This window comes from Salmo trutta, chromosome 4 (assembly GCF_901001165.1).
Source record: "Salmo trutta chromosome 4, fSalTru1.1, whole genome shotgun sequence".
Taxonomy (NCBI): Eukaryota; Metazoa; Chordata; class Actinopteri; order Salmoniformes; family Salmonidae; genus Salmo; species Salmo trutta.
Window position 1 is genome coordinate 56,970,175 of NC_042960.1, and position 14,499 is coordinate 56,984,673.

At 42.9% G+C, this 14,499-nt stretch overlaps 1 protein-coding gene across 2 annotated transcripts in view; it reads right to left on the minus strand.

The window, feature by feature from the left end:
* Nucleotides 1-5,882: 5,882 nt before the first annotated feature.
* The window catches only part of LOC115192678 (fibulin-1), a 44,463-nt gene continuing 35,846 nt past the window's right edge, over nt 5,883-14,499 (minus strand). For both annotated transcript variants that reach the window (XM_029751437.1, XM_029751436.1), the window contains exon 17: nt 5,883-7,356. In XM_029751437.1, coding sequence (XP_029607297.1) covers nt 7,217-7,356 — 140 coding nt within the window. In that variant the 3' untranslated portion in view covers nt 5,883-7,216. The remainder of the gene's footprint in view (nt 7,357-14,499) is intronic.

Below are 14,499 nucleotides of genomic sequence, written 5' to 3' on the forward strand. Positions count from 1 at the left end.
GCCTCTACCTCTGTGGGCACGTCTTTATAGCTTCTTGTGTCAACCATTTTGTTTCACTGTGAAGCCGCTGGTCCAGGGCAGAGGGAAAGTTACACACACACACCTTGGCTGCGGTCCAAACATGTAAAAGACACACCCTCCTCCACTTACCCTCGCCTTATCCCCTTGGGGGAATCCCCGTGGCCATATTTGCTGCTTGTCCAAACCATTAACCAAACAAGGGAGATTGGCAATGTAAATCCCTCAGCCCTCGTTTTTGATCGAGAGGGCGAGTGTACTATTATGTTCACTCCGGGGGCTGAAACGCCCAGTAATTCAATTTGCAATGATTGTACATACGCTAAGAAAAGTCAGCCAAAACTTAATACCAACATCAAGAAATCAACATGCAAGTGTGAGTAAAAACGAATGTAAATAAGTTGGAAATTGTGGTACTAATGCACGAGTGCACAAACACATCTCGTAAAAGTAATATGATGTTTTTGTTTGGTTAGCTTTTGGAAATTGTAGAAATAACACATTTTCCTTCAGATGATCCAGCTAGGCAGGGTAACGTCATATAGCTAGCTATTTCCTTTACTAGCTATCATAGAGCAGACGTATATATGAATAATTATATAGCTAATTTAAGTAGACATATCATATTATAATTAGATAGATTGGTACTATCAAATTATCACCCAAGGTTAATTGTATTGTGTTCTGTGTACAACATGGTCAGGAGAGGAGACCAAAACCCGCATTAACCTTCGAGCAGCAAATGAGGAGTTGTTCACAGGGAAAAGGAATGTTGAAAGCTGGGCTGGGAGTTAGTGGAAGAGTGGGATGGGAGTCAATACTAATAACTTCAAATTAAACTTATAACACAATAACTAATAAGTTATGGATTAGCAGTGCGCTATAGTAACCAGGACCCAGTTTCGCTTCCCTGCCCTGCCCTGTCGTTTGTTACACTGGTGTCTGAAGTGGGATGGTAGCCGTGAGCCACGTTACAATTTTCACCAATTGGTGCGATGCGTAGGGTGTTTGCCTTTTATGCCAATCGACCCGGGTTCGCTTCCCTGCCTCGAAGTTAAAAATATAATATAATATTTGTGCTGTCTGTTTGTTAATACGTATGATTAATTAATATGTGCAAATGCTTTGTCATTATTTACAGGACAATTGTTCAGAGGATGGTGCTGGAGGGAAAGCTCACAGGTTGGCAGGCCTCAAAGAAGTGGGAGAATTTAAAGAATAAGTACAAGGTAATAAACATTGGATGGGTCATGGAAACCTTAGTGTAATTGTAATGTCATTGTTGTTTTGTAATCTGCTAAACTCATTGCTTTTGTTCTCCAATATTATTGGTTCAATTAATAAAATATTGAACCCAACTAAGATTCTCACTGTAAGTTACAAAGTTACATTTAAGAGAGGCCACTGCTGAGAACTGGAGGTGGTTTAAACTACTGCACGAGACAATTGGAGCAAGGGCCTCAATTTCACCAACTGTCCTGATTGCCTCGTGCATTGTAGGTCCCTCCACCTCAGCAGCAACAAGAGGTAGAGCAGCCCCCCCTGGCCCTCCCCCCAGGCCCCAGGGAGATCCCAGCAAACCCTCCCCATCTACCCCAGTGCAGCACGACAAAGCATCAGATGATGCAGCCCCAGCACCTCAACCTCCAAGCACGGAGCCCACATAATGTACACCATTACGGTTAGGGAGAGTGAAAAGGATGAAGCCAGGATCACATGCCAGGAAGCCCAAACAGAGAGGCTCATAGGTGTCCTCTACAAAATGGCATATAAAATGTAATGTAAAGTGTTGGTCCCATGTTTCATGAGCTGAAATAAAAGATCCCAGAAATGTTCCATATGTACGTATAAAAAGCTTATTTCTCTCAAATTTAGTGCACAAATCTGTTTACATCCCTGTTAATGAGCATTTTTCCTTTGCCAAGATAATCCATCCACCTGACAGGTATGGCATATCAAGATTAAAGATTAAACAGCATAATCATTACACAGGTGAAACTTGTGCTGGGGACAATATAAGGCCACTCTATAATGTGCAGTTTTGTCACACAACACAACACAACACAACACAATGCCACAGATGTCTCAAATTTTGAGGGAGCGTACAACTGGCATGCTGACTGCAGGAATGTCCACCAGAGCTGTTGCCAGAGAATGTAATGTTCATTTCTCTACCATAGAATTTGGCAGTACATCCAACCAGCCTCACAACTGCAGACCACATGTAACCACGGCAGCCCAGGACCTCCACATCCCACTTTTTCACCTGCGGGATCATCTGAGATCAGCCACGCGGACATCTGATGAAACTTTGCACAACCGAAGAATTTCTGCACAAACTGTCAGAAACAGTTTCCGGGAAGCTCATCTGCGTACTTGTCGTTCTCACCAGAATCTTGACCTGACTGCAGTTCAGCATCACAACTGACTTCAGTGTGCAAATGCTCACTTTCGATGGCCACTGGCATGCTGGAGAAGTGTGCTCTTCACAGATGAAGCCTAGTTTCAGTTGTACCGGGCAGATGGCAGACAACGTGTATGGCGTCGTATTGGCAAGTGGTTTGCTGACGTCAACGTTGTAAACAGAGTGCCCCATGGTGGCGGTGGGATTATGGTATGGGCAGGCATAACTACAGACAACAAACACAATTGCATTTTATCGATGGCAATTTGAATGCACAGAGATATCGTGAAGAGATCCTGAGGCCCATTGTCATGCTATTCATCCTCCACCATCACCACACACCACGGCCCCGTGTTGCAAGGATCTGAACACAATTTCTGGAAGCTGAAAATGTCACAATTCTTCCATGGCAATCAATAGCCTGATCAACTCTATGCGAAGGAGATGTGTCGCGCTGCATGAGGCAAATGGTGTTCACACAAGACACTGACTGGTTTTCTGATCCATTTTTTTAAGGTATCTGTGACCATCATCTGTATTCCTAGTCTTGTGAAATCCATAGATTTATTTACATTGACTGATTTCCGTATATGAACTGTAACTCAGTCAAATCTTTTAAAATGTTTAATGTTGCATTTATATTTTTGTTCAGTGTGATTAATGCCATTATCACTCAATCAATCAAATCAAATATCACAAAGTGCTATACAGAAACCCAGCCTAAAACTCCAAACAGCAAGCAATGCAGATGTAGAAGCACGGTGGCTAGGAAAAACTCCCTAGAAAGGGGGGAATCTAGGAAGAAACCTAGAGAGGAACCAGGCTCTGAGGGGTGGTCAGTCCTCTTCTGACTGTACCGGGTGGGGATTATAAGAGTACATGGCCATTAAAGCCAGATTGTTCTTCAACATGTTCAAACGTTCATAGATGACCAGTAGGGTCAAATAATAATCACAGTGGTTGTAGAGGGTGCAACAGGTCAGTACCTCAGGAGTAAATGTCAGTTGGCTTTTCATAGCCGATCATTCAGAGGTTGAGACAGCAGGTGCGGTAGAGAGAGAGAGTCGAAAACAGCAGGTCTGGGACAAGGTAGCACGTCCGGTGATGCAGGGCTGTTCTGTTCATTATTTTCTGTTTACTGTCCTGCAAACATACACACACACACACACACACACACACACACACACACACACACACACACACACACACACACACACACACACACAATTGACTGTATACATACAGTACAAGAAAGTTATTTTGTATATAGAATTGTTAATAACGTGTTAAAGTGTTTAATAGGAAGTACTTTTTTTAACGTGTTTAAACAACTAGTTTCCTTATACTTTATGTAAATCATGTTTTGCATACTGTAAGTGCCCAAACAGTTTAGGGAAGGTCCTTTCCTGCTTCAGCATGACAATGCCCCCATGCACAAAGTGAGGTGCATACAGAAATGGTTTGTCGAGATCGGTGTGGAAGAACTTGACTGGCTTGCACAGAGCCCTGACCTCAACCCAATCGAACACCTTTGGGATGAACTGGAACGCCGACTGCGAGCCAGAACTCATCGCCCAACATCAGTGCAGGACCTCACTAATGCTCTTGTGCTGAGTGGAAGCAAGTCCCCGCAGCAATGTTCCAACATCTAGTGGAAAGCCTTCCCAGAAGAGTGGAGGCTGTTATAACAGAAAAGGGGGTACCAACTCCATATTAATGGCCATGATTTTGTAATGAAATGTAGCAGGTGTCCACATACTTTTGGTCATGTAGTGCTACATGGTCCATACCTTTCTGTATGGACCTTGGTTTGTGCACGTGGGCATTGTCATGCTGAACCAGGAAAGGGCCTTCGATCAAACTGTTGCCACAAAGTTGGAAGCACAGAATCATCTAGAATGTAATTGTATGCTGTAGCATTAACATTTCCCTTCACTAGAACAAAGGGGCCTAGCCCGAACCATGAAAAACAGCCCCAGACCATTATTCCTCCTCCACCAAACTTTACAGTTGGTGCTATGCACCGGGGCAGGTATCGTTCTCCTGGCATCCGCCAAACCCGGATTCGTCCGTCAGACTACTAGATGGGGAAGCGTGATTCATCACTCTAGAGAACGCGTTTCCACTGCTCCAGAGTCCAATGGCAGCAAGCTTTACACCAGTCCAGCCGATGCTTGGCATTGCGCATGGTGAACTAAAGCTTGTGTGCGGCTGCTCGGCCATGGAAACCCATTTCATGAAGCTCCCGGCGAACAGTTATTTTGCTGACGATGCTTCCAGAGGCAGTTTGGAACTTGGTAGTGAGTGTTTTATGGGGTACACTTTTCAGCACTCAGAGGTCCCGTTCTGTGAGCTTGTGAGCCCTACCACTTCGCAGCTGAGCCATTGTGGCTCCTAGACGTTCCCACGTTCCCACAATAACAGCACTTCCAGTTGACCGGGGCAGCTCTAACTGACTTGTTGGAAAGGTGGCATTCTATGACGGTGCCACATTGAAAGTCACTGAGCACTTCAGTAAGGCCATTCTACTGCCAGTGTTTGTCCTTGTAGATTGCATGGCTGTCTGCTCGATTTTATACACCTGTCAGCAATGGGTTTGGCTGAAATAGTCAAGTCCACTAATTTGAAGTTGTGTCCACACATTTTTGTATATATACTGTTTCTCCCCCCTCCTCCTCGGTACCTTTGAGCTGTCAGTGTAGACAGGCTTTTATCCTGTAGATGGGCTGTGATCCTGTAGACAGGCTTTTATCCTGTAGATGGGCTGTGATCCTGTAGACAGGCTTTTATCCTGTAGATGGGCTGTGATCCTGTAGACAGGCTTTTATCCTGTAGATGGGCTGTGATCCTGTAGACAGGCTTTTATCCTGTAGATGGGCTGTGATCCTGTAGACGGGCTGGGATCCTGTAGACGGGCTGGGATCCTGTAGACGGGCTGGGATCCAGTAGACGGGCTGGGATCCTGTAGACGGACTGGGATCCTGTAGACGGGCTGGGATCCTGTAGACGGGCTGGGATCCTGTAGACGTGCTGGGATCCTGTTGACGGGCTGGGATCCTGTAGATGGGCTGGGATCCTGATGGATGTCCCTCCTTCCTCCATTGTCTTTGAAGCATTTGGAGGCTCTGCCTGGGCCTCAGCCACACTGATGATTACAGCCTCATCATTAGACAATTACTGACATCTGCTCTGTTCCACTGCTCTGTCTCATGTCCATTAGCCTGACTTAGAGGGAATAGAGTAGAGACCCCTTCTGGTTCAGTGACAAACCTAATTGGGGATGTGGTCCCTGGTTCCTATGTACCCCTCCTCTCTCCACCGACTCCCCCTTTTTCAACACTCTCAACCAATGTACCCATAATGAATTCTGTCCCACTTTCCCTCCAAACGTACACAAGTTAAATTCATCAACCAATCTGAAGCTTTCACTTACCAACACACAAATAAAATGCTTCACAAATAAAAACACGATGGTTTATTTAGTACCGAAACACCTTTCGCAATGTATACAGTAAGAAAGTGAAATGTAATACACATCATTACTCATGGGTTAGTGTTACATTCAACTGTTGAATCCTCCAATGGTTTTTCACATCTCCATGTCTACGCATGCACTTTCAATTCACAATCACATTCTATAGTCTTGTGCATGACAGCATGCTTACATTATATGATACAGTTTATGAGTCTTCACATCAAGTTCTGTAGGCCAGATGCATGCATCCACTCATGGCTTGGCTTGTTACATCAACTTATATTACAGGTAAACTTACTGGGAAGTGCTTTAGTGTCATACAATAACAAAAGCAACTAAGCAGCTAGTGGTCTGTTTATCTTCATCGAAAAGGAACGAAAGTTAACTAAAGTTAGTAAAATGTGTGTTGGTTGTATCAGGAAATCCCTTTATTGGACCCTCCAATGGTATTCATATCCTTGTAGTTATACGCCTAAATAATCTTCATTTTCTCCTCCATGCACTCAGCAATCTCCTTTCTCTTCATGCTAGGAGGGTAAAGTTATAGGACTGTGGTAATACTGTGTGGTAGTAGTGTGTAAGTGGTAATACTTTATGGCTATGTGTGGTGGTGTTGGTCGTACTGTGGTAGAACTGTATGGCTATGTGTGGTGGTGTTGGTCGTACTGTGGTAGAACTGTGTGGCTATGTGTGGTGGTGTTAGTAGTACTGTGGTAGAACTGTGTGGCTATGTGTGGTGGTGTTGGTAGTACTGTAGTAGAACTGTGTGGCTATGTGTGGTGGTGTTGGTCGTACTGTGGTAGAACTGTATGGCTATGTGTGGTGGTGTTGGTCGTACTGTGGTAGAACTGTGTGGCTATGTGTGGTGGTGTTAGTAGTACTGTGGTAGAACTGTGTGGCTATGTGTGGTGGTGTTAGTAGTACTGTAGTAGAACTGTATGGCTATGTGTGGTGGTGTTGGTAGTACTGTAGTAGAACTGTATGGCTATGTGTGGTGGTGTTGGTAGTACTGTAGTAGAACTGTATGGCTATGTGTGGTGGTGTTGGTAGTACTGTAGTAGAACGGTATGGCTATGTGTGGTGGTGTTGGTCGTACTGTGGTAGAACTGTGTGGCTATGTGTGGTGGTGTTAGTAGTACTGTAGTAGAACTGTATGGCTATGTGTGGTGGTGTTGGTAGTACTGTGGTAGAACTGCATGGCTATGTGTGGTGGTGTTGGTAGTACTGTGGTAGAACTGTGTGGCTATGTGTGGTGGTGTTGGTAGTACTGTGGTAGAACAGTATGGCTATGTGTGGCGGTGTTGGTGTGTGTCCTGTACTCAGAACCAGAACTCGGAGACGAAGATGTGGACGCTGACGATGTTCCGATGAGACACCACCCCAGAGGTGACGTAGTTCATAGCCAGCTTCAATACCATGTTCAGTGGGCCAATCAGAGGCTTCACTTGTCGGACCACACCTAAGGGAGACAGAGGGATAGTCAGAGAGAGAAGGGTACCAAAGGTATTGAAGGAGGATGTAAAGAGTGATGGCTCACCATCAAATTAGAATAATCAAACTATTTTATTTAGCTAGCAGTCGTCTTTACAGGGGATAGGAAACATTTTACGGGGAGTAGGAAACCTTTTACAGGGGGTAGGAAACCTTTTACAGGGGTAGAAAACATATTACAGGGAGTAGGAAACATTTTACAGGGAGTAGGAAACCTTTTACAGGGAGTAGGAATGACAAGTGGTGGCAGGGATGGATGGATATTGTTTTCTTCTCATCATGTGCAGCAGTACTATTATTGGAATCAAGTGACGTGCTGCGCTCGTATACCATGATTTCTACAATCACAGGTGACATTCAGGTCCAACATCTGTGACATGGGATGTTTGAAAAAATCCGTTGGGGTAGTTTGACAAATATTTTGTTTGATTTCCATCGCTTCATGTGCAGCCTTTGATGTTATTGATCCTACATTGTTACTGAAGAAACTCACTTGCTATGGCTTTACATCACCTGCCATCACATGGTTGGAGAGTTATTTATCCAATAGAACACAGAAAACGTTCTTCAATGGAAGCTTCACTAACATCAGATATGTACAGTGCGGTGTCCTTCAGGGCAGTTACCTTGGGCCATTACTCTTCTCTGTTTTCACACATGATTTGCCACTGGTCTAACATAAATGCTAGAATGACTATGTATGAGGATGATTCCACACTCTACATTTCAACACCCAAAGCCAGTTAGCTCAGTGAAATAAAGAGTTACAGTCAGTACCAGAATGGGTGATTAAAAATAAACTGGTCATAAATACATCTAAAACTAAAAGCATTGTATTTGGTTCAAAACATTCTCTAAGACCTAAACCTCAACTGGAGTTTTACATAAAGGGTGTGACCATTTGAGCAATTTGAGGAAGCTATACTCCTAGGCATAACATTGCATGGTCAATTAACATGGTCAAATCATATTGACAAAGTTGTTGTGAAGATGGGGAGAGGTATGTCCGTTATAAAAATATGCTCTGTGTTTTTGACACAAAATGAACTGTACTAGTTGTTCAGGCTCTGGTCTTGTTCCTTGTTGATTATTGTCCAGTAATATGGTCAAGTGCAGCAAAGAAAGACCTAGCAAAGCTGCAGCTAGTTCAACACAGAGCAGCACGCCTTGCATTTAACTGCACATACAGACCAACATCAACAACATGCATGACAGTCTTTCCTGGTTGAGGGTTGACGAGAGATGAACTGCTTCTCTTCTAGTTTTTATGATAAGTATTACTGTGATGAAAATTCCAGATTGTCTGCATAATCAAATAACATACAGCTCAGACACCCATACATACCCCACAAGACAGTCCTCAAGTCCAAAACGAACTAATGGCAAAGCACAGTATTATACAGAGCCATGATCGCATGGAACTCAAGAAAAACAGCAAAATGACCTTTAAAAAAAAGAATTAACAACATTTAATGGAATGGCAAGGACTGTGAGGGGACGCACAGAGACATTCTAACACACATTATTTGTTAAGTTGTTTGTATATCAGTGTATCAGTGTTTTGTTACCTGTCATGTTGTGTGTTTTTTGTGGACTCCAGAAAGAATAGCTGTTGCTTCTGCAAAAGCTAATCAGGATCCAAATAAACCAATAAACCTCATATTATGAGAGGAATGTCAAACCTCTTCATGTGAATCTGGCTTTTAATTCTCTCCTCCATCCTTCTCTCCCTCTATCCATCCACCCGTCCCACCTTCCTCCTTCCACCCTTCCCTGGAGGACAAGAGAGAGAGCGAGAGACTCTCCTGTCACTGTAACAACGTGGGGAAAACACACCACGACCACTGCGGACTGAGACCCAAGAATGACCGAATGCACATGGAATTTGTTGGAAGCTCTTTTTAAGTGAACATGCGATTACAGGGTGAAAGAACGACACTGTTTATCCAGGCTGTCAGCGGGCCCTTTTCTCTGTGGAGGGCTGGTGACATTTCAGCTCAGTCTTGTTTGAACAGCCATCGTCCAGCGTGCAGCCAGGCAGCACAATCACTGCACTGTCCTTTCACTGTTTTCACTGTTGTCTTTCTCTCTCTTGTTCTCTCTCTCTTGTTCTCTTTTTTCTGTTTCTCACACACAGGGAGACAGGTATTAAATGAAGTAGGTATTGGTCTCAAAGTACAAAAATAAATTGAATGCTATAAAGTCCATCAAAACTACAGCACAATGAATCATCTTAAATGAAATCAACAAGATGTCACGGCATCATTCAGTGTGATCCATGGAATGCCTTTGTACCACAATTGTCATAAATCAGTGAGAGACATTTTGTCATGTTCACCACAGGGCAAACTATGATGATCAAGTGTGAGCTGGTTTCTGCAAAATGTCCTCTGGGATGGACACTGACATGGTGTGATGCTAGAATCAAGATCCTCTCTCCCATTCTTTTCTCTTCTCCTCTCTTCCCTTCTCTTCCTGAGGGGGCCTGCCTGATGTTTGTGGCACCATCTTTGTGGCCCGCGAGGGTAAATTAGTCCCATGTGTTGGATGATGGGGAGCGGAGCAGTCTCAGTCACGCAATACAGCCATGGAGGCAGGCAGGCATTCTTTCAGGGATCCATCTTTAGGATTCAGTTAGAGAAGCTCAACCAGAGTCAGTCTCACTGAGCCTCCCCTCTTCCCTCACCCGTCTCCCAGTCAGTCTGGATCCCTGCGGCCACACAGAAGATTCCAGAAGATTCCAGAAGATTCCAAGAGATAAACGCCTGAAGAGTGTGGAATAGGACGCTATTTACTAGGGTTGCCCCCTTGTTTTGGTGTTTTGGGACTCTGTTGCATAGTGACACAGGGCTGAGGGGCTGAGGGGAGGGGGATGAGGGTTTTATTGTTTCCAAACCGTCAGCACCATCAGAGAGGAGAAACCTCTGCATGAACTCAATGACAGTAATGTTCAGAAAAATAAAGGACATGGAAAAATAGATTGGGGCTTTGCATATGAAAAAAAATATGATAATCACTAGCGAATGAAGGTGCCATGCTGATCGGTAATATGGCGCCATATATTCACTCAATACAAAGAGATAATTTGGACATAAAGTTGACTGAGTTTGGGAGTTTTGGTCCACTGCATGTGAGTAGTTGACATACAACAAGATATACTACCAATGCAATATATGCACTGCGTGAGATGCCTGTGAAGCAACAGAGTTCATAAAGTTCAAATTCGTTCATGTAACTTCGAAGTCAATCAGTTCACAGAAGACCCAATGAAGATGAGCGAGGCGAACAAAATGAAACATATCATTATAAATACAGTATGGAGCACCACAATACGGCCTGGATCTCCCAATAGCCCTGTTTTATTGGGAATGGAGCGATGGTTTCAGATCATAAATGTGACCCGAATCCAATCGAGGCTCTAGATGTTTTCCATTACAGGGGTCAGCTGGGGCCAAGTTCGCTCCTGCCGCAAACAAAGTCTCACGAGGACAACGTTTCAATTCAAATCAGAGGGACAAACAAGCAAAAATGTTTCATAATTTTTAATTTCCATTATACAAAGATATACAGTTCAAGTCGGAAGTTTACATACACCTTAGCCAAATACATTTAAACTCAGTTTTTCACAATTCCTGACATTTAATCCTCATAAAAATTGCTGTCTTGGGTCAGTTAGGATCACTACTTTATTTTAAGAATGTTAAATGTCAGAATAAAAATAGAGAGAATTATTTATTACAGCTTTTATTTCTTTCATCACATTCCCAGTGGGTCAGAAGTTTACATACACTCAATTAGTATTTGGTAGCATTGCCTTTAAATTGTTTAACTTGGGTCAAACATAGCCCTCCACAAGCTTCCCACAATCAGTTGGGTGAATTTTGGCCCATTCCTCCTGACAGAGCTGGTGTAACTGAGTCAGGTTTGTAGGCCTCCTTGCTTGCACACACTTTTTCAGTTCTGCCCACAAATTTTCTATAGGATTGAGATCAGGGCTTTGTGATGGCCACTCCAATACCTTGACTTTGTTGTCCTTAAGCCATTTTGCCACAACTTTGGAAGTATGCTTGGGGTCATTGTCCATTTGGAAGACCCATTTGCGACCAAGCTTTAACTTCCTGACTGATGTCTTGAGATGTTGCTACAATATATCCAGATCAATTTCCTTCTCATGATGCCATCTATTTTGTGAAGTGCACCAGTCCCTCCTGCAGCAAAGCACCTCCACAACATGATGCTGCCACCCCCGTGCTTCACGGGTGGGATGGTATTCTTCGGCTTGCAAGCCTCCCCCTTTTTCCTTCAAACATAACGATGGTTATTATGGCCAAACAGTTCCATTTTTGTTTCATCAGACCGGAGGACATTTCTGCAAAAAGTACGATCTTTGTCCCCATGTGCCGTTGCAAACCGTAGTCTGGCTTTTTTATGGCAGTTTTGGAGCAGTGGCTTCCTCCTTGCTGAGCGGGTTATGTCAATATAGGACTTGTTTAACTGTGGATATAGATACTATTGTACCTGTTTCCAGCATCTTCACAAGGTCCTTTGTTGTTGTTCTGGGATTGATTTGCACTTTTCGCACCAAAGTACATTCATTTCTAGGAGACAGAACGCGTCTCCTTCCTGAGCGGTATGGCGGCTGTGTGGTCCCATGGTGTTTATACTTGCATACTATTGTTTGTACAGATGAACGTGGTACCTTCAGGTGTTTGGAAATTGCTCCCAAGGATGAACCAGACTTGTGGAGGTCTACAATTTTTTTCTGAGATTTTGGCTGATTTCTTTTGATTTTCCCATGATGTCAAGCAAAGAGGCACTGAGTTTGAAGATAGTCCTTGAAATAAATCCACAGGTACACGTTCAATTGACTCAAATTATGTCAATTAGCCTAACAGAAGCTTCTAAAGCCATGACATAATTTTCTGGAATTTCCAAGCTGTTTAAAGGCACAGTCAACTTAGCCTATGTAAACTTCTGACCCACTGGAATTGTGATACAGTGAATGATGAAAGTTAAATAATCTGTCTGTAAACAACTGTTGGAAAAATTAATTGTGTCATGCACAAAGTAGATGTCCTAACCGACTTGCCAAAACCATAGTTTGTTAACAAGAAATTTGTGGAGTGGTTGAAAAACGAGTTTTAATGACACCAACCTAAGTGTATGTAAACTTCCGACTTCAACTGTACAGTGGCAAGAAAAATAATGTGAAACCTTTGGAATTACCTGGATTTCTGTATAAATCGATCATCAAATTTGATCTGATCTTCATCTGGGCGGCAGGTAGCCTAGTGGTTAGAGCATTGGGCCAGTAATCAAAAGGTTGCTAGATCGAATCCCTGAGCTGACAAGGTAAAAATCTGTCATTCTGCCCCTGAACAAGGCAGTTAGCCCACTGTTCCTAGGCCGTCATTGTAAATAAAACTTATTTGGGATCGGTGCACCTTCAATGGGACTGTTGAGCTAACGTAGGCTAATGCGATTAGCATGAGGTTGTAAGTAACAAGAACATTTCTCAGGACATAGACATATCAGATATTGGCAGAAAGCTTAAATTCTTGTTAATCTAACTGCACTGTCCAATTTACAGTAGCTATTACAGTGAAACAATACCATGCTATTGTTTGAGGAGACTGCACCATTTTTACCATAAAAAGTTATTAATAAACAAATTAGGCATATTTGGGCAGTCTTGATACAAAAGTTTGAACAGAAATGCAATGGTTCATTGGATCAGTCTAAAATGGTGCACATACGTTGTTGCCATCTAGTGGCCAAAATGTATATTGCATGTAGGCTGGAATAATACATTATGGCCTTTCTATTGCATTTCAAAGATGATGGTACAAAAAAATACAAAAGAACGGTTGGTTTTTTCATTGTATTATCTTTTACCAGATCTATTGTGTTATATTCTCCTACGTTCCTTTCACATTTCCACAAACTTCAAAGTGTTCCTTTCAAATGGTACCAAGAACATGCATATCCTTGCTTCAGGGCTGAGCTACAGGCAGATAGATTTGAGTATGTAATTTCAGGTGAAAATTGAAAAAAAGGGGCGGATCCTTATTAACTGACTTGCCTAGTTAAACACAGGTTAAGATAGAAAATATCTAAGTCACAACAATAGACAAACACAGTGCGCTTAAACTAATATTTTTCTTGTCTATATTGAATGCATCATGTAAACATTCACAGTGTAGGTTGGAAAAAGTATGTGAACCCCTCAGCTAACCTGGAGTCCAATCAATGAGACGAGATTGGAGATGTTGGTTAGACCTGCCTTGCCCTATTAAAAACACTCACAAAATTTGAGTTTGCGATTCACAAGAAGCATTGCCTGATGTGAACCATGCCTCGAACAAAAGAGATATCAGAAGACCTAAGATTAAGAATTGTTGACTTGCATAAAGCTGGAAAGGGTTACAAAAGTATTTCTAAAAGCCTTGATGTTCATCAGTCCATGGTAAGACAAATTGTCTATAATTTGAGAAAGTTCAGCACTGTTGCTACTCTCCCTAGGAGTGGCCGTCCTGCAAAGATGACTGCAAAAGCACAGTGAGTGCTCAATGAGGTTAAGAAAAATCCTAGAGTGTCAGCTAAAGACTTAAAGAAATCTCTGAAATATGCTAACATCTCTGTTGACGAGTCTACGATACGTAAAACACTAAACAAGAATTGTGTTCATGGGAGGACACCACAGAAGAAGCCACTGCTGTCCAAAAAAACATTGCCGCACGTCTGAAGTTCGCAAAAGAGCACCTGGAAGTTCCACAGCGCTACTGGCAAAATATTCTGTGGACAGATGAAACTACAGTTTAGTTGTTTGGAAGGAACACACAACACTATGTGTGGAGAAAAAAAGGCACAGCACACCAACATCAAAACCTCATCCCAACTGTAGTATGGTGGAGGGAGCATCATGGTTTGGGGCTGCTTTGCTGCCTCAGGGCCTGGACAGCTTGCTATCATCAACGGAAAAATGAATTCCCAAGTTTATTAAGACATTTTGCAGGAGAATGTTTTGCTGTCTGTCCGACAATTGAAGCTCAACAGAAGTTGGGTGATGCAACATGACAACGACCCAAAACACAGATGTAAATCCTGTTGC